The 18,926-nt window shown below is 41.1% G+C and overlaps 1 protein-coding gene across 1 annotated transcript in view; it reads left to right on the top strand.

Moving 5' to 3' along the window:
* LOC128355378 (glutamate receptor-interacting protein 2-like) overlaps positions 1-18,079 on the top strand; it is a 280,446-nt gene extending 262,367 nt beyond the window's left edge. The window contains 11 exon segments of the mRNA XM_053315617.1: positions 615-678; positions 1,786-1,931; positions 3,771-3,915; positions 7,916-8,055; positions 8,550-8,744; positions 9,476-9,629; positions 11,365-11,479; positions 12,027-12,222; positions 12,375-12,583; positions 16,536-16,682; positions 17,921-18,079. Of these exon segments, the coding sequence (XP_053171592.1) occupies positions 615-678; positions 1,786-1,931; positions 3,771-3,915; positions 7,916-8,055; positions 8,550-8,744; positions 9,476-9,629; positions 11,365-11,479; positions 12,027-12,222; positions 12,375-12,583; positions 16,536-16,682; positions 17,921-18,079 (1,670 nt within the window).
* Positions 18,080-18,926: the final 847 nt, after the last annotated feature.

Raw genomic sequence — 18,926 nt, forward strand, 5'->3', positions numbered from 1 at the left:
TTCTCTCTTTACTAAAGCATTTTGCTAAGTGTCTTTTATATGTTCTCTTTTTCTTTTTCTGCTCTGTAGCACTTTGACATTGTTGAAATGTAAAGTGCAATACAAATTAAAGTCTACTAATAACACAGAGATTTGTTATGGCCACTGCTAGCTCAACATCTCCAGCCTTGTTCAGTGTCTGTGAGAGTATTTGTGATGATTGCAACTCTTTTTTTTAAATGTTCATCTTTCAAGAAAGGTCTTTGGACTGCTATGATAGTAATACTTATATTTGATAGTTATGTTAATAATAATAATAATAATAATACATTTAATTTGTATTGTGCTTTCATAAAATGAAAAAGAAAAAGAAAAGGTTAAAGGAGAGCATATAAAAGACACTTAGCAAAATGCTTTAGTAAAGAGATAAGTTTCTAGGTCTCTTTTAAACACATCTGCAGTCTGTGGGGCCCTCAGGTGGTCAGGGAGGGCGTTCAACAGCCTCGGGGCTGCAGAGGGAAAGGCCCGATCACCCATGGTGCGGAGCTTGGCTCTGGGGGCTTGGGGGGTGTTTATGTTACAATAGTCTTTGTTGTCACTGTTGCATCTTATGGTAATGTCCTCTCCCTCCATAGCCAGTAAGAAGCAAGGAGAACCCCTCATCATTTCTGACATCAAGAAGGGCAGCATGGCTCACAGGTATCTATTATATTATATTCTATTATATTATATTCTATTATATTCTATTATATTCTATTCTATTATATTCTATTATATTCTATTATATTATATTATATTATATTATATTATATTATATTATATTATATTATATTACATTATATTATATTATATTATGTTTTATTGGTTAAGTGTGTTTCATTATTTCAATGTGTTTAGACAATTTAAAGCCAAGTCTTTTAACCTTCCTGTCGTCCTCCCGGGTCAAATTGACCCTGTCTGTTTTGACTGTTCCTTCTTTTCTCCCTTCCTTCTTTCCGACTGTCCTTCTTCCTTCCCTCCTTCCTTCCTTCCCTCTGTCCTTCTTTCCCTCCTTTTCTCCATCTGTCCTTCCTTCCTTCCGTCTGTCCTTCCTTCCTTCCTTCTTTCTGTGTGTCCTTCCGTCTGTCCTTCCTTCCTTCCTTCTTTCCGTCTGTCCTTCCTTCTGTCCTTCCTTCCTTCCTTCCATCTGTCCTTCTTTCCCTCCTTCCTTCCGTCTGTCCTTCCTTCTTTCCTCCCTTCCTTCCTTTCCTTCCTCCCTTCTTTCTTTCCTCTTTCCTTCTTTCCTTCCTTCCTCTTTTCCTTTCTCCCTCCCTCTTTCTTTGTTTCCTCCCTCCCTCCTACCTTCTTTCTTCCTTCCTTCCTTCCTTTCCTTCCCCCCTTCCCTCTTTCCTCTGTCCTTCCTTCCTTCCTTCCTTCCTTTCCTTCCCCCCTTCCCTCTTTCCTCTGTCCTTCTTTCCTTCCTTTCCTTCCTTCCTTCTTCCTCCCTTCCATCCTTCCTCCCTCCCTCCTTTCCTTCCTTCTTCATCCATTCCTTCCTCCTTTCCTTCCTCCTTCCTCCCTCCCTTCCTTCCTTGACTGGAGGACAACAGGAGGGTTAAATAAAGTTGAAATGATAATATATGTACATCATTCTCACTACATTATGTTGTATAACTCAATTCTCACTTGCGTACTGAACTGAGCAAGATTCTTAATCTTTAGTTCAGGTTCCACACTGGGAAGTACAGTTTGATAAAGGATGCTGTAGTTCAACAGTGACAGAGCTTATCTTACCTCTCTCTCTCTCTCTCTTTCTCTCTCCTCCAGAACAGGAACATTAGAGCCTGGTGATAAGCTGTTGGCCATCGACAACATCAGACTGGAGAACTGCTCCAAAGACGACGCGGAGCAGATCCTCCAGCAGTGTGAGGAGCTGGTCAAACTAAAGATCCGCAAAGATGAGGACAACTCAGGTACGTGTGTGTGTGTGTGTGTGTGTGTGTGTGTGTGTGTGTGTGTGTGTGAATGGTAATGCTGAGTGGTCATGTTGGTTCAGTATATGATGTTTAACCTTTGTGTCGTCCTCCCGGGTCAAATTGACCCCATCTGTTTTGACTGTTCCTTATTTCCTCCCTTCCTTCCTTCCACCTGTCCTTCCTTCCTCCTTCTCTTTCTTTATTTCCTTCATCTCTCTTTCCTCCCTTCCTTCTGTCCTTCCTCCCTCCCCTTTTCTTCCCTCCTTCCTTCCTTCCTCCTTTCCTCCCTCCCTCCTTCTTTCTTTCTTTCCTCCCTACTACCTTCCTTCCTTCTTTCCTCTGTCCTTCTTCCCTTCCTTCCTCTTTTCCTTTTCTCCTTACCTCCCTCTCTCCTACTATCCTTCCTTCCTTATTTCCTCCGTCAGTCCATCCTCCCTTCCTTCTTCCCTTTCCTTCCTCCCTTCCTTCTTTCCTTTCCTCCCTTCTTCCTCCCTTCCTTCCTTGACTTGAGGACAACAGGAGGGTTAAGATTGATAAATGCACTATAGAATGATCATTTGGACAAAAACTTATTTAATTAATCAGATCTGGTTCATTTTATTTGATTGAATAAAATGGCATCAGTTTGTAGAGAGATGCACTATCAGTGTTTGACCAGCAGGTGGTGCTGTTGTCCACAACTTAGACTCATTCATATGAGATGAGATGTATAGTGGTGCCTAGTGGTGAGTTGTTGCAGTTGCAAAATAATAAACTGTCAATACAGTATACAATAACACCATAATAATGATAATAATAATGATAATATTGTATAAATATTAAACATTAAAATAAAAAAAGAGTTGTTACTGTATATTAAACATTGTTAACAGTTTCTTTTCAGACTGCCAACACAACATACAGTATGTTTTGTGCTGATGATTGGAGTGTGTATCGGTCATATAACACACTAAACACCACCAGTGTTATACATTTAACACTGACTGGTGCCACTGATGCAAAATAATAATAATAATAATGATAATAATAATACTTTATACATTGATTCAAATCAAATTATCGAAGTAATCAGTTGTTTTCACATTCACATTTCCATATACTGTATCTGCTGCAGTTCAGATATGGATGATTTTAAGGGAATGTGACAGAAAAAGATGTGGATTCGTGCGATTCGACAATCTGAATAAATTAACATTTTCATGATGGCGCATAGCACAGAGCTGTCAAACTGTCCCTCTGTATGTTTTAGAGTGATATGAGAAAAAAGAGACACACACACACACACAAACAGACAGACAGGACAAGATTATGTAAGCATGTTACATGACTCAGAGTGTGCGTTCATATACACATCTCATAAACACACACACACACACACACACACACACACAGACATAGGGAGTAACATTCAGAGTAAGTATGTGTTCATGCTACATTATGACAAGGCAGTCTTCTCACTGGTTGCCATGGAAACTGTATCTTCCTCACCAGTGTTGTCTTGAGAAGTGTTTTGACCTACTTCTAAAGTGAAGTGTGTGTGTCTGTGTGTGTGTGTGTGTGTGTGTGTGTGTGTGCGTGTGTGTGTGTGTGTGTGTGTGTATATATATATGTGTGTGTGTGCGTGTGTGTGTGTGTGTGTGCCCCCTTATGTGCATTTGAAATGAACAGGTAATGTCATGCAGTATCAGTGCTTTAGTGTGTGTTAGTATATCAGATAAGCTACATACAGCAGGCAGTATCATCTACGTCTTGGAGTTGAAACATTAAAATGATGTTTGTGTGTGTGTGTGTGTGTGTGTGTGTGTGTGTGTGTGTGTGTGTGTGTATGTATATCAGATGAGCAGGAGACGTCGGGCAGCATCATCTACACAGTGGAGCTGAAGCGGTACGGAGGCCCTCTGGGTATCACCATCTCAGGCACCGAGGAGCCTTTTGACCCCATCACTATATCTGGCCTAACCAAGAGAGGCCTGGCCGAGAGGTGCATGCTCACACAGACACACACACACACACTCGTGCACACATACACAGTCATGCACACACACACACAGTCTTAGAAATCTAGGTTAGCAGTTTGAGTTGTTAAGCATTTGGAAAGGCTCTGCAGCAGGAGATTTTTGCATCGTTCTCTTTTACTAATATTTTGCTTCAGTGTCAAAGCAAATACTGTCAATTTGACCTGATGCTTTTTACATTGTGGAGTTTTTTTTTTTTGCCACTTGCAGCACAATGGGGCCACTGGTTTCCACGTGATCGACATTTGGTGTGGAAAATGCAACCCCCCCCAAAAAAAAAAAACAAAACATGGAAATGCACCAACAATGACAAGATAAAAGACTGCAAACCAAAGGATGTAAAAAACACAGGATTTAAAATATTTCTAAAATTGTCTCCACAAATATTATATGTGGCAGAAAATACATCCAACATGTTTGTTAGCAATGCATTGTGGTTAGTAGCTATATTTTTAAGAAAACTCTACAGGGCACCTTTAACATAAATAGTAAATTACACAAAACCCTGCGATGAACACATAAGAGTAGAGTTATTCCAAAGAAACACAAGACTTCATTCACTGACTGAGCCGACAACAGCAATCCTACACAGCTTCACACAGTTCACCTGCAGCTTCACCGTGGTTCCACACGAGATATCAAGTGGGTGAACGCAGTATGTTGAGTGTGGAGCAGGTGAGCTCACATGGCCAACATACACCCACCTCAGCTGGCAGCAAACGGGAACACTTTGTCTCAACGCACCGAGGCAGTTGTCCTTTTTGCATTTGTTCTTTTTTTTATATTTTAGTTTTAAATGAGTGGTTCATGGATTCACAAGTGGACACGTGTGATTCCTGAAAAAACATTACATCATCTTTGTTGTGATTCAGGTGTTGTCCTCAGGTCTTTGGACATTTGTGCTATACTGTATATTGATAATATATATATGATAAGCAATGTGAGAAGAGCTGCTTTAAGTATTTTGTTCAGTTTCAGCATATTGAGGTTGCACTAAGTACTAAATCCTGTCCACAAGAGATTAGACATCTTCTATGGATATTACATAGAATATTATATGACATTACACAAAATAGTGCCAGTAACCATCAGTGGAAATATATAGTGGATGCTATATTCTTAATGCAGAGCTTAATGCACATCAGTGAACAGAATAACTATTATCCCTTGTGGTGCTAATGGTCATGACTGGAGATTAAGGGTCATGACCTCGTCTTTTGTTTTGCCCATAAACTGTATAAAAGAAATGGACGTGACATCCGTGACGTCAACCATTGGTTTGTGGACTGCTGCTTGGAAGCCAATAGTTTCGAATCTAGGCAGCGCCATCTTGAAAATTTCAGGTGCATGCTGGGAAAAATAAAAACACGGATTCTACTTATATGGGCATGAGGCGGGGTCATGGGTGGGGCGGGGAGGTTGCGATAGGTTGCGAGGGCTGGATCTCGAGGACATTGGTCAATCAACCTGTCAATCAGGACGTAGCCACGCCCTAATGCATACCCTGCTTTATCTTCAAATATAAAATCAGGGAGGCCAAAATGTCACAAATGAACATCATACTGCATTGAAGAAGGCTTTAAACTAGCGATTGAGACCATAAACACATTTTGAAAACGTTTACTGAGGTTAGAAATCAAGTGAGAAGTTGGTGAATTCTCCATTGACTTGTATAGAGACGGTTGCCCCCTGGTGGCCTTTTGATAGAATGCAGCTCTAAGTTACTTCTGCGTTGGCCTTATTTCAGAGGACAGGAACTCCTCTCGCCTGGTTTTGCCCCATGGGAGCAGTAGCTGATTTAAAAACAAGATAGTTAGACCGGTCAACTCAATTAAACCACTGGTTTGACTGGATTAGAAGAAAAATGAATTACAATTTTGTTCGCCCAGCATCCATATCAAGATGAAAAATATAATCAGTCAAGACTTTATGTGAGCACACTGAAGCTTAAACCCAACTGAATCACATGAAGAAACTCATTTATATTGCCATATTTAGCACCGCAACCCCACCCAACCTGCAGGCTAAAACCTTATTAGGAGAAATAATAGAAGCAGGCTCGGCTAATGAAGGGATTCCCCACCAGCAGCTGAGCGTGCAGCAGGTGCCATGTGACATGAAGTGATGGCAGATGAGATAATGAGAAACATAATGCAAATGGAGAGATGGGGCAGCAGCTAAGTGTCCACACTAACAAGAGTGAACAGAAGATGACATAATGGTTTTTCCTGAGTCATAATCGTCCACTGGTGAATTCAGCTTACATCCAATCCACCACGCAGCACTTATGTCACAGTAAAAATGTCAGCTTTAATAACTGGTTCACATGTTATTTCACCAAAACACACCCAGAGAGGCAGCTTAGTGTCTTACTACACTTACACGCACACACACACACACACACAATGTGACCCAATTTCCTGGTGTTTGTGATGTAATTGTTCTATTTCCTGTTTTAAACTGTTGTCGATAAAGCACTTTGCATCAGACCTACTTGCTAAAAGCTCTCCATAAATAAACCTGGCTCAGCTTGACACAGAAGAAACTACAGGAGTACCGATGATATCAACATTGCTACGTCTGTGTGGCATAGATAGATAGAAACTGAAGATATAAGTCTGAAGGTATAAGTTGGTCCACAGTGCATAACATACAAATTTCACAATAAAGGCTATAAACTTATTAGTTGAGGTTTTTTTCAGTCTATTCTTTTCTATCGGCCCGCATCTGCGTAACTTGACTGTCAAGTTTCTGTCTACTCAGACAAAACAAAGTGACTGCCATAATGTTAAAAATGTCGTTAAAAGAAAACCAAAACACCGTGACAGCAAGCGAAATACTTCCTGGTGCTTCCTCTGGTCAGCCAATCACAAAGCTTTAATTCTGGTTACAGGTCAGATAACAGACAATGCAAAGACAATCTTGAATCTTGAATCTTGAAACTGCATGCAACTACTGTACAGTATATGTTACCGGCTATAGCAGCATCCATAGCAACCACCATAGCAACAATAGGAAGCCTGAAAAAAATATTTAAAATAACTGACAAAATAAACATCATATACATGAAAATGAAAATAAAATACATGGTTCACAATAAAAATGTAACCAAAATGTATTTTAGTGCCAAAACTATCCTATAATAATGAAAGGAATGGCAGCCATTTTGTTTGTTTGAGCAGACACAAACCTGACAGTCATGTGACACTAACCCTAACCCAATTTTAGAGCAGTAATAAAACTAATTTGTTTTGCACTGTGGGCCAACCTAGCGATGACACATTTTGATGTGCAACTGGGTTGCTTTCCACAGATGCCTATGCATTTACAGTTTGATATATGAGTCAATAAGTGTGTGTGTGTGATAAGAGCTCAAAGTAAATTATATCTCTAACAAAGTAGGCCACAAGATAAAAGGACTGTTAACATTTTACACCAGGCTTAACACTGTGCCCACTGATAAAGGGATTAAAGAGAGCAGGTGTTTTTCATTCCTGAGTCACCTTGTTGTGACCTGAAACTAGTCATGCGGTTGCTTACATAAATTTAGTTTAGACATGAATATCTTTAAATTAAATAAAAAATCAAAATCAGATTTGTAAACAGTGACAGTGTCACTACTGTGCTGGCGCCTAATGTTTCAGCATTTCAGCAAACTTGTGTGCTACAAATTAGATTTGTATATTACTGATTTACTCAGGCAAATATGTTTTGTCTTAATTACATTAAATATAATTTCTCTGCACACAGAAGTCTGCTGGAAAGAAATGAACTACTGGTGTCACTTTGTCCCCTTGAAGCTGTTTAAACTAGTTTTAGAGTCATCAACAGTATGTTCTAACTTCATGTCTCAGTAATCTTTCCCTTAATGTGCAATAGTATTGAATTACACTTTACTGTGTGCGCCTGTGTGTCCTCTTACCTATGTGTGTATGTGTGAATTTGTTTGTTTTCATGTGTGTCCAGGACAGGGGCTATTCATGTAGGGGATAGGATTTTGGCCATTAACAGCGTCAGTCTTAAAGGAAAGCCTCTGAGTGAAGCCATCCACCTGCTGCAGATGGCTGGAGAGACGGTCACCCTCAAGATAAAAAAACAGCTCGACGGTAAGCATGAAAACTTTTAGCAGTAACTTCACAAATCTCTTGTCTGACAGCATCATGTCTGACTCCATGAGGCTGGTTTTGATTAAACAAAAACCACATTCTTGATGTCTGTATAAATATTCACAAACATCTGACCTGAAATGTTTTGCAGTCTGTCTTTTTCAGTCAGACTTTTCCTAGATGACTGTAAACTGTGCTAAAAATGCTGACATTCCCCTGCCATGATGACTTGAAATCTAATTTGCAAGCACTCAGATCCTAATGAGTCCTGAATTACGGCTTTATTAAATGCAGATGCATTAGATAGCTCAGCCAATGTGAGCCAGGGATTCACTTGAACAAGATATCTTGTGTACTAGAGGCTCTTCAAATATGTATATACAGAAAACGTTCCATCAACCTTTTCCAAAAAGCAAGCTTATTATCTCACGATTTCTTTGTGATTTGACGATTATTTTATTTGACAAACCCGATTACAGCTTTTTCTCACCAAGATGCGGAGGAGAGGAAAGCAGCAGAGGCAGAGGACACGACAGAGAACGAGCTCAGTGACCCTGATGAGGATGATTTGACGGACAGCCAGCAGACCAATAAGCTCTCAGAGCTTTACTCCACAACCATACCCAGTGTCGACTCCGCCATGGAGTCATGGGACGGCTCAGGGATGGACGCCGGCTATGGCAGCCAGGGTAAGCTTTGCATTAACCATAGACTTTATAAAAGAAATGGACGTAACATCCGTGACGTCACCCTTTGGTTTGTGGACTGCTGCTCGGAAGCCAATAGTTTCAAATCTAGGCAACACCATCTTGAAAATTTCAGGTGCATGCTGGGAAAAATAAAAACACGGATTCTACTTATATGGGCATGAGGCGGGGCCATGGGTGGAGCGGGGAGGTTGCTATGGTTGCGAGGGCTGGATCTTGAGGACATTGGGCAATCAACCTGTCAATCAGGACGTAGCCACGCCCTAATGCATACCCTGCTTTATCATCAAATATAAAATCAGAGAGGCCAAAATGTCCCAAATGAACATCATACTGCATTGAAGAAGGCTTTAAACTAGCGATTGAGACCATAAACACATTTTGAAAACGTTTACTGAGGTTAGAAGTCAAGTGAGAAGTTGGTGAATTCTCCATTGACTTGTATAGAGACGGTCGCCCCCTGGTGGCCTTTTGATAGAATGCAGTTCTAAGTTACTTCCACGTTGGCTTCATTTCAGAGGACCAGAACTCCCCGCCTGGTATTAACGCGGGTAGAAGGCGAAAAGTCATTATGTCCTACACAGCAACACATATTTAGTGTAACTCTTACAAAAGGTGCTTCATAATTAATGCGAGTTCTTATATTTTGTTTGCTGTGCCCAAGAAAACTCCCTGATTACCATATTATTCCTTAACATCTCTCTCCTACACAGGCACCTACAGCCACCAGGCAGCTGGTATTGCCCTGCACCCTCATGAGTGGCGTAGCGCTAAGCAACAACGCAGCACCACGCCTCCTCCACGCCGGAAGAACTACCCCTTCAGTGACGGAGGCTTCAGTGAGGATGACTGGGACAAACCACCAGGGTAGGAATTAAGTTAATTTAATCTATTTAACTACAAACCATGCATCCTTTATGTTGTCAATAGAGTTTTAGATCTCTGGAAATACCATGGCCATAATTGATTTAATTTTATTTTGTACTGCATTAAAATCTGATAATGTAGACTTGCAACTTGCTCCATTTATCCACCATAGCGAACATCAAGTTTGCATTGATTTTCGTCCGTATTACATTATTGTTGTGCATACTATGTCGTGATTTATGGTACATTAAGTGCATTGTTTTAAACATCTATGCACTGATTTGCCTCGTAATAATAATAATAATAATGATGTGAAACTGGGAAACATTAATGCAGACTTGATGTTCACTCTGATGATTATGCAGCTCAAACAATTTTTAAGACTTTCCTACCGCAGAGAAATAATTGGAGACTAATGGATGCCTGGAGCGGTGTAACATGGTTTTCACAGTGGTTAGCTGTGATCTAAAGATTATGTGATTTCTATTAAATGAGCTAAAAACATACAAACCATTTTCATTTAAATGGCTAAATGAATTTAATGGAATAATTCAGTCGTATCATTTTCATAATTTTATATTGTTTCCAGCAGTTTGGTTATGAACACTTTAAAAAAAAAAAACCTCTATTGAAGCTGAAAATCATCCTGTGAGTCTCAGTCAGTGATTGTCGACGTATGACGAATTACTCAACGAAGAATTCACAGTGAGGTGAACATTTTCAGTGTGGTGGTTTTAAGCCCTGAAGTCAGTGAGACTGATATCTGGAGGTGTCTCTGTGTATATAGTGATGAGTCAGGAGGTTGAGCCTTGTGAGTATAAAAACATTCACTGGGGTTATATAACACCACTGGGGGTGGAGAGACAGAGGAGAGAGTCAATTAATCCTGTCAGTTGAGGACATTCACTGTTAAAAGATTACTCATGTTGGATTTAACCAGAACAAATAGCCTTGTCCTGCACTGACACAGCTGTGTTCACATCAGCTTTGTTGATGATGCTACCCCGTCGCTGATAACAGCACAAGGATTTTCACCTTGGGCCGACTCAGTATCACAGTATAGCATATATTTATTCACATTTGGTCTAGTAACTGTTTAAAAGGTGCAGAAAATGTTCATGTTTTACTGAAAGAGTCCAGTTTACACATTAACCCTCCTGAGCTCCTCCCGGGTCAAATTGACCCCGTCTGTTTTGACTGTTCCTTCCTTCCTTCCTTCCTTCCTTCCTTCCTTCCTTCCTTCCTTCCTTCCTTCTTTTCTTTCCTTCCTCTCTCCCTTCCTTCCCTTCCTTCCCTTCCTTCCCTTCCTTCCCTCCTCTGTCCTTCTTTCCTTCCTTCCTCCCTCCTACCTTCCTCTCCTCCTTCTTTTCTTTCCTCCCTCCCTCCTTCCTACCTTCCTCTCCTCCTTTTATTTCCTCCCTCCCTCCTTTCCTTTCTTCGTTGTTCCTTCCTTCCTTCCTCCTTTCCTTCCATACTTCCTCCCTTCCTTCCTTCTTTCTTCCTCCCTTCCATCCTTCCATCCATACTTCCTTCCTTCCTTCCTTGTTCCTTCCTTCCTTCCTACTTCCTCCCTCCCTTCCTTCCTTCCTTCCTTCCTTCCTTCCTTCCTTCCTTGGTTAAAAACAGCTGTAACCAAAATGTTTGTTTTCTCTAACAACCAGTGACACTGCCACTGAGTGAGATGATGAATCGTTTCCAAAGCAATTTCTCTTGATTTCATTTGTGTGTTTGACAGATTTATCGGCCAACCACCAGACGGTATTCTGTTGGATCCAGAAGACAGTTTCTGGTGTCAGGCGTTGGAGGACTTGGAGACCTGCGGCCAATCAGAACTGCTCAGAGAGATCGAGGTCAGTGAGCATGTTAGCATGTTAGCATGTTAGCATCCACCTCAAACTTAACCTGCAGTCATCAGCATTAGCTTCCTTTGTGGAAATGGTGGAACCCCAAAGTTACCCTAAACAAATAACATGTTAGTCAATCATTTACATATATAGGCACATTTAATCTGGATTTATATCTAGGAGTAACTGTGTTTACATCATTTCATGTATTTCATATCTGTTTAGCCTCTTCTCATTGCAGACTCTGTAGCCTGTGATGTTGTCTACTACAAAGCCTCATGGCAGCACAAGATTAAGCAGCTTTAGATGCACAATTGTGATATAATATCAAAACCATTAACACATCATCCTCAGCCACTGAATATTTGAACCATTAACAGTAGCATTACTCAAAGATCATAAGACTTTAATGTAGGCTAAACATACTCTTTACCATCAATATTGCTCACAAATTCACTTTTTTTACATTATGGCGATGAACATACGTACTGTTAGTGCAGTAATTTCACCACAGCTGAGGCTTAAGTGCGTATATGTGCATTTATTTGTGCAGGCATCCATTATGACAGGCACAGCTATCAGTCTGGGAGTAGACGGTGTCAGCAAGCCTCCAGCTGAGCCCATACTGAGCCACAACAGGATGAGCCCGTTGCGGAGAAATTCCCTCCTGCACCAGGGAAACCTGCTCCACCAGGGTACACACCTCCACGAGGAGGTCAACCTGCATGAGGAGGCCCAACTCCACCATGGTAATTCAGTAGTCCCTAAAATAAGACTGACAAAAACAAGCTCTCCAAAATATAATGGAAGGAAAATGGAAGTTTGATGTAGTATCTTTCCATGTATGGAAGTGCTTTTCACTAAATCCTCCTTGAAATACTGTTGCTTCCATTTTACCTAGACGCCCACCTGCACCAGGAGGCCCATTTCAACCAGGACGCCCACATGCACCAGGGAGTCCACATCCTCCAAGAGAACCAGTCCCCTCTTATGCACCACGATCCCAAACCCAAGGCGTCGTTGAGAGTGTCGGAGAGGACGTGGGAGTCTCGTCGAATTAAAGAGGAGATGCAGGGGATTTTGTCTCCAACACCTCTGGAGCTGCACAAAGTGAGTTTTTAAACCACTGTCTGAAGATGTGGTTTATGATCTGGATTAAGGCTAGTATTGAATATAAATAGTTGAAGGGAGGGCTAGAACTCACAGGACAAACATTAGGACTGCTTCTTTACTAAATGAACACATGTAAAGGTAACCTAAATTAACTTAAACATCACAACATCACCTTAATCTTTGTGTCATCCTCCTGGGTCAAATTGACCCCGTCTGTTTTGACTGTTCCTTCTTTCCTCCCTTCCTCCTTCCCCCCTTCCCTCTGTCCTTCTTTCCTTCTTTCCTCCGTCCTTTCTTCCTTCCTTCCTTCCTCCCTTCTTTCCTTCCCCCCTTCCCTCTGTCCTTCTTTCCTCCCTTCTTTCCTTCCCCCCTTCCCTCTGTCCTTCTTTCCTTCTTTCCTCCGTCCTTTCTTCCTTCCTTCCTTCCTTCTTCCCTTCTTTCCTTCCCCCCTTACCTCTGTCCTTCTTTCCTCTCTCTTTCCTCCCTTCATTCTTTCCTTCCCCCCTTCCCTCTGTCCTTCCTCCTTCCTTCCTTCCTTCTTTCCTTCATACATTCTCTCTGTCCTTCTTTCCTCCGTCCCTCCTTCCTTCCTCCCTTCTTTCCTTCCCCCCTTCCCTCTGTCCTTCTTTCCTCTTTCCTTCCTTCCTTCCTTCCTTCCTCCCTTCTTTCCTTCCCCCCGTCCTTCCTCCCTCCCTTCCCTCCCTCAAGGACAACAGGAGGGTTAAATTCGGTAAAGAGTCGGGCAATAGTGTGATGAGTGATGAGTCATAATGAGGAGATTAATACTGCCCTCATGTCTTTGCATGGAGTATAGAGCTGGAGCTAGGAGGTGATAAACTGGTTCTTTCCAAAGTAAAACAATAAATAAATAAATAAAACACATAAGATTCAATATGTTAATTATCCAGCTGTAGCGATGTTGGTAGTTGTATTTTTCAGCTTTAATCAGAACTAGACAAGGTGTTTTCTCCTGCTTCCTGTCTCTATATAAAGCTAGGTTAATTGCCTCCAGCTCCATACTTTTAACACATAGACACGAGAGCGGTATTGATCTTCTCACCTAACTCAATCAGAAAAGCAAATAAGCCTGTTTCTCAAAATGTCAGCATTCTCTTTAAAGTTCAGTTCAATGTTAAAAAGCTGACTCACCTCCAACTCTATTTGAACAGAGTCTCTCCATCCACCAAGTCACCTACACATTTATTCATTTGATCTCTCTCTCTCTGTATTCTCAGTTTAAATTTGGCAACATCTGAGTGTCAAGGAAATGTCCATTGATTGAAATAAGTGGGTTTTTTTGTGTCAGTGTCTGGTAAGTTTCCAGCTGAACAGACCTTTTTCCACTGCAGATATTTTGGCTCATCATAGTAGGAAAAGTACAGGTGCTACTACTTTACAACATTAATGATTGCTCTGTTTTATTCAGATGTCCAAGCAAGTCATGACAGTGTCACTTGTGAGCATGCATGCACAAAGGACTCTTTTCATAGCAGACATTATGACTCGTCAAAGTAGGAAAAGTCCAGATGGAATTAATAAAACCAGTGATGGCTGCAGTGCATTTATGTGAGCCAGCTCCATGGCTCTGGTATTGTGCATGCTCACTCACTGACATGGCTTACTGGGACAATTAATGGAAAGAAACCATTCAGGGGTACTGTTGACATCTGCTTTTCCTGCTTTAACAAGTCAGAATATCTGCTGTGCAAAGGGTCAGTAACAAGGCCCTGAAGCCAAAACATCTCTGGTGAAAAAACATACATGTACATAAATCAGACTAATTTACTTCCAACTGTATTCTAAAATGTTGTTCAACTGGTTCAAGCTTTTTTTATGAGTTTGAGAAGCACATAAATGTTTTACAGTGCAGTGCGTTATGTAATATCGTATAGAATGTACAATACAAGCGGCCTAACCCTCTTGGGCAACAGTTATGCTGGCAGCTACATGTCTTCACCCCCATTTGGATTTATAATCATTACTTCATTCAAGGGGCCTGTTGAAACTTGCACGGCCCGGGGCCAGAATGAAAATACATGTATTTTCTAAAAACACAACATTAACTTGGCTCAAATCCTCTGCTGTTAAACTGATGGGCTCATTGGCCATCAGCCAAAATACAAAATGCAGCTTTTTATTGGTGTGTCATTAAAAGATAATCAAATATGTGTACATCATATAATATCATACCATTTCCTTTGTTTTGTTAAACCCCAAGTTCATAGCAGAACATGTGGCCTGCATTACCAATTATAGAAGATTGTGCATTTAATCATGACTCAGTAAAGCATGCAGTATAGATATATAGTGTATTGTATATCCTACTCAGCAGAACCACACTGTAACACAGGAAGGGGGTTTAAATCAGCCAATGACAACAGAATATAGAAACATACTTTACAATCAGTTTTAGAGCCAAACTTTAACCCTCCGGTTGTCCTCGAGTTGAGGGAGGAAGGAAAGGAGGGAGGAAGGAAGGAAGGAGAGAAGGAAGGAAGGAAAGGAAGGTAGGAAGGGAGGAAGGGAGTGAGGGAAGAAGGAAGGGAGGACGGTAGGGGAGGAAAGAAAGAGAGAAGGAGGGAGGAAGGAAGGAAGGAAGAGAGGAAGTAAGGAGGGAAGATAAGAGAGGGAGGGAGGAAGGACAGAAGGAAGGAAGAAAGGGGGATGGAGGAATGAAGGAAGGAAGGAAGGAAGGAAATGAGGGAGAAAGGAAAAGAGGAAGGAAGGAAAGAAGGACAAAGGAAGGAAGGAAGGAAGGGTCAAAACAGATGGAGTCAATTTGACTTGGGAGGACGACAGGAAGGTTAAGGAAAAACGGACAATGTCCATATTTAATTTTTTAAAAAGTGGCTAAATGTCACCAACATAAGTTTTCCTTCAGGCCCAGTTGACAGTCTGTGGCCTGTTAAATTGTTAGTATAGCTTCAACCTAAGGAAAAGGTCATTTCACCCATTTACTGAAGTCTCTACTTGTTCTTCCACGAATAAGAGGAGAGGTAAACAATGACAGCACCAAACATGACAGTGCCAGGATAGGGTTAGGGTCAATCAGACTCTCTGTGACATAAGAATGGTTGGCTCACTTGTTTTGTCTTTCTGTGATGGTTTTGTTGGATTATTGGAGGAACACCGACTAATCTTTTCCTCTTACAGAGGTGATCAGCTGGCCGTCAAGCTGCTGTCTGTGTTTTCGTTAAAAAAAAAAAAAAAAAATTAAAACAGAGCGCAAAGACCTTTTGATCCGACACCATCTGTCGTTTAGCACTATCTTTTGCATTTTGGCTTGTGTCAGGACCCTTGAAGACAACCTCTGCTTGACCATTTTTAAAGGCTTTAGGGTTTAGGGCATAAGTGTCAAACCCATCTTCATTCAAGGGCCACATACAGCCCAATGTGATCTTATGTGGGCCGGTCCATTAAAAAGATGGAAGGAAGGAAGGAAGGAAGGAAGGAAGGAAGACAAATGGAAGGAAGGAAGAGAAGATGGAAGGAAGGAAGGAAGGAAAGACAGGAAGGAAGAAAGGAAGGAAGAAAGGGAAGATCGAAGGAAGGGAGGAAGGATGGAAGGAAGAGAAGAGAAGATGGTAACGAAAGATGGAAGGAAGGAAGGAAGGAAGGAAGGAGAGATTGAAGGAAGGAGAGATTGAAGGAAGCAAGTGAGGAAGGACAGATGGAAGGAAGAGAAGACAGGAAGAAAGGGAGGATCGTAGGAAAGGAGGGAGGAAAGATGGAAGAATGGAAGGAAGAGGAGAGAAGACAGTAAGGACAGATGGAAAGAAGGAAGGAAAGTGGGCCGGATTGGACTCCTTGGCGGGCTGGTTCTGGCCCACGGGCCGCATGTTTGACACCCCTGGTTTAGGGTTTCATATAGATACAATAATGTTTTACTCTTCAGAGGGTTAAGATTCAATTTGATTAAACCAACCTCACTTATGCTTTCCTCCTGTAGGTAACTGTGATAAAGGACCCAGAAAGTGATGACTTTGGCTTCAGTGTGTCAGATGGCTTCTTAGAGAAAGGAGTTTACGTCAACATGATCCGACCTGATGGACCAGCTGACAGAGCCGGGCTCAAACCCTACGACAGGATCCTGCAGGTAATGATAAAGACATGAATTTAAAGACCGTGTAAAGTGAATTCAGACATTTTCTTCTAAACACATTAAATAGGTCATAAATGTATTTCTAAAAACGCTGTAAAAAGCATTTCAACCATTTAGATTTAAATTGTGGAGCTAGGCTTCACAAACTGTGTTTCAAGATTTCTGTGTTCAGGATTTAGTGATTAGCATAAACCCGCCCCTGCTGCTGTAGAGGTATAAATACATTCAGCACACACTACTACTACTGCAGTCTACAGTTAGCCAGTTAGCTGAGTTAGCTGCCGAGCTAGTAGCTGAGCTAGCCGCCAAGCTAGCAGCTGAGTTAGCAGCAGAAAGCTCTCAGACGTAGCGTCCATGTTTCTGGTAGAGGTGGTGACTTTGATTGACAGGTGACTCTTGGTAGGGGGCGGGGTTTCAGCGGACTCGACGCCCACAGCGTTTGGGAGCAGAGAAAGAGGCTGATTTTTACTTTGAAGGCTTATTTCATATATTTGGCGATGTTTTTAATCACTCAAATTTGGCAGGGTGGTTAACAACACACTTTTCTGTGGTATGTCAAACTCAGAACACATATGTATTCTTACTTTACACAGACTTTAATGTTTGAGGATGTTCACATGTCTATCTAAAAAGGTTTTCATAGCTATAATAATTGAGTGCTGGTCACCTTATCCTCCCAAGACTATGTTGGTAGCAAAAAGTCCCTGAAACAAGCAAGCCATGGTGCAGTTATGGCCTGGCAGAGCAAAGAGAAAAGATCCTGTGAGTCTGGAGAGGTTTGCGGTTCTGAAACTGCAGACATTCACTCACTGCAAAGGATTCAGCACCAAATAATAAAAATGATGATGTTATTTTAATATTTTTCATTCATTTTTTTTAAGTTTGGGTCTCCTAAATTGGGGTATTTTATATTTTTTGGCTATCAATTTAACCAATGTCCTTGTTTTTGTTCCCCTTCTATATAATCCTGGCTAACCTGGGTGTTTATTTTCAAACTGTCTGCTGATGTCTTATTTTTAGAGATGCAGCTGTTCTCCAAGATCTCAGTAATTAACTTAATTGCTGACTGAAACGTTATTATCATAATAATAATAATGGCCAAAATGACAAAAATAAGACTTTGCAATCAGGAATAATCCTTTAACCTCTGTCGTTGTTAGAGCTAATGAGCCAGCAGGTGTACTATTTAGAAGATAAGTCATTCACTGACTCTCTACTGTCTTTTTTTGCAGGTGAACCATGTAAGGACAAGGGACTTTGACTGCTGCCTGGCGGTGCCTCTGATCACAGAAGCCGGAGACAGACTGGAGCTGGTCATCAGCCGCAACCCACTGGCCATCAATGACACAGAGGACAATAACAACACCTTAGATCACCCGCTAGACCTGTAACAGACACACAGCAAAAAGAGACAGATGGATCTCAAGACACACACACACACACACACACACACACACACACACACACACACACACACACACGCACACACACACACACACACACATTCAGTCTGTCACACTCAGGCAGGAGACACAGTATAACTGGTAATGAAATGTAAACTAACATCTTCTCTAACTGATAAAAACACACACACATATATACACACACACACTCCACCGGCTTGCAATAATTCTACTTAAACACAGAGACTCCTACAGTAACACACACATACACACACACACACACACATACACACACTTGCATGCTCACACAGTCGCCCCCTCTTATTCACACTGGGTTGAACTGCTGTCATACAGTATATTTCTTTGTGGAAGCACCGCCACACGACACAAAATGACCAGAGACTCTCCTGAGGACTGGCTTGGAGTCTTCTTCAGCATTGTTCCAATATATAAATATATATAAATATAAAAAAAAACAAAAAACTCTTACTTGGCACTTTAACTGGTTCTGAAATTTTAAAATCCTGTTTTTACTTAAAACAAATGAACAAAATCTGCTGTTTGGGTGAGGTAATTTCAGCTGTCTTTAATGCCAGACCACAGGCTTATAGAAATTTCCAGTCCTGATGGTACTCGAGGGATCTGCCTTATTACACAATATTGTAAGTGATTTTTAGTAAATTTCAAGTCAAGCTGTGTTCAAGAAAAAAAAGAGAGAAATTGCATTGCCCAGTTTGCAGATTTCATTTGTTTTAAGAAAGAATATTTAATTGAAGATTAAACTGACTGTTTATAGAGGAATTGTTTTTTTGACTATCGATGTGTAGCCATTGTA

Source organism: Scomber japonicus, chromosome 3, assembly GCF_027409825.1.
Source record: "Scomber japonicus isolate fScoJap1 chromosome 3, fScoJap1.pri, whole genome shotgun sequence".
Lineage (NCBI taxonomy): Eukaryota > Metazoa > Chordata > Actinopteri > Scombriformes > Scombridae > Scomber > Scomber japonicus.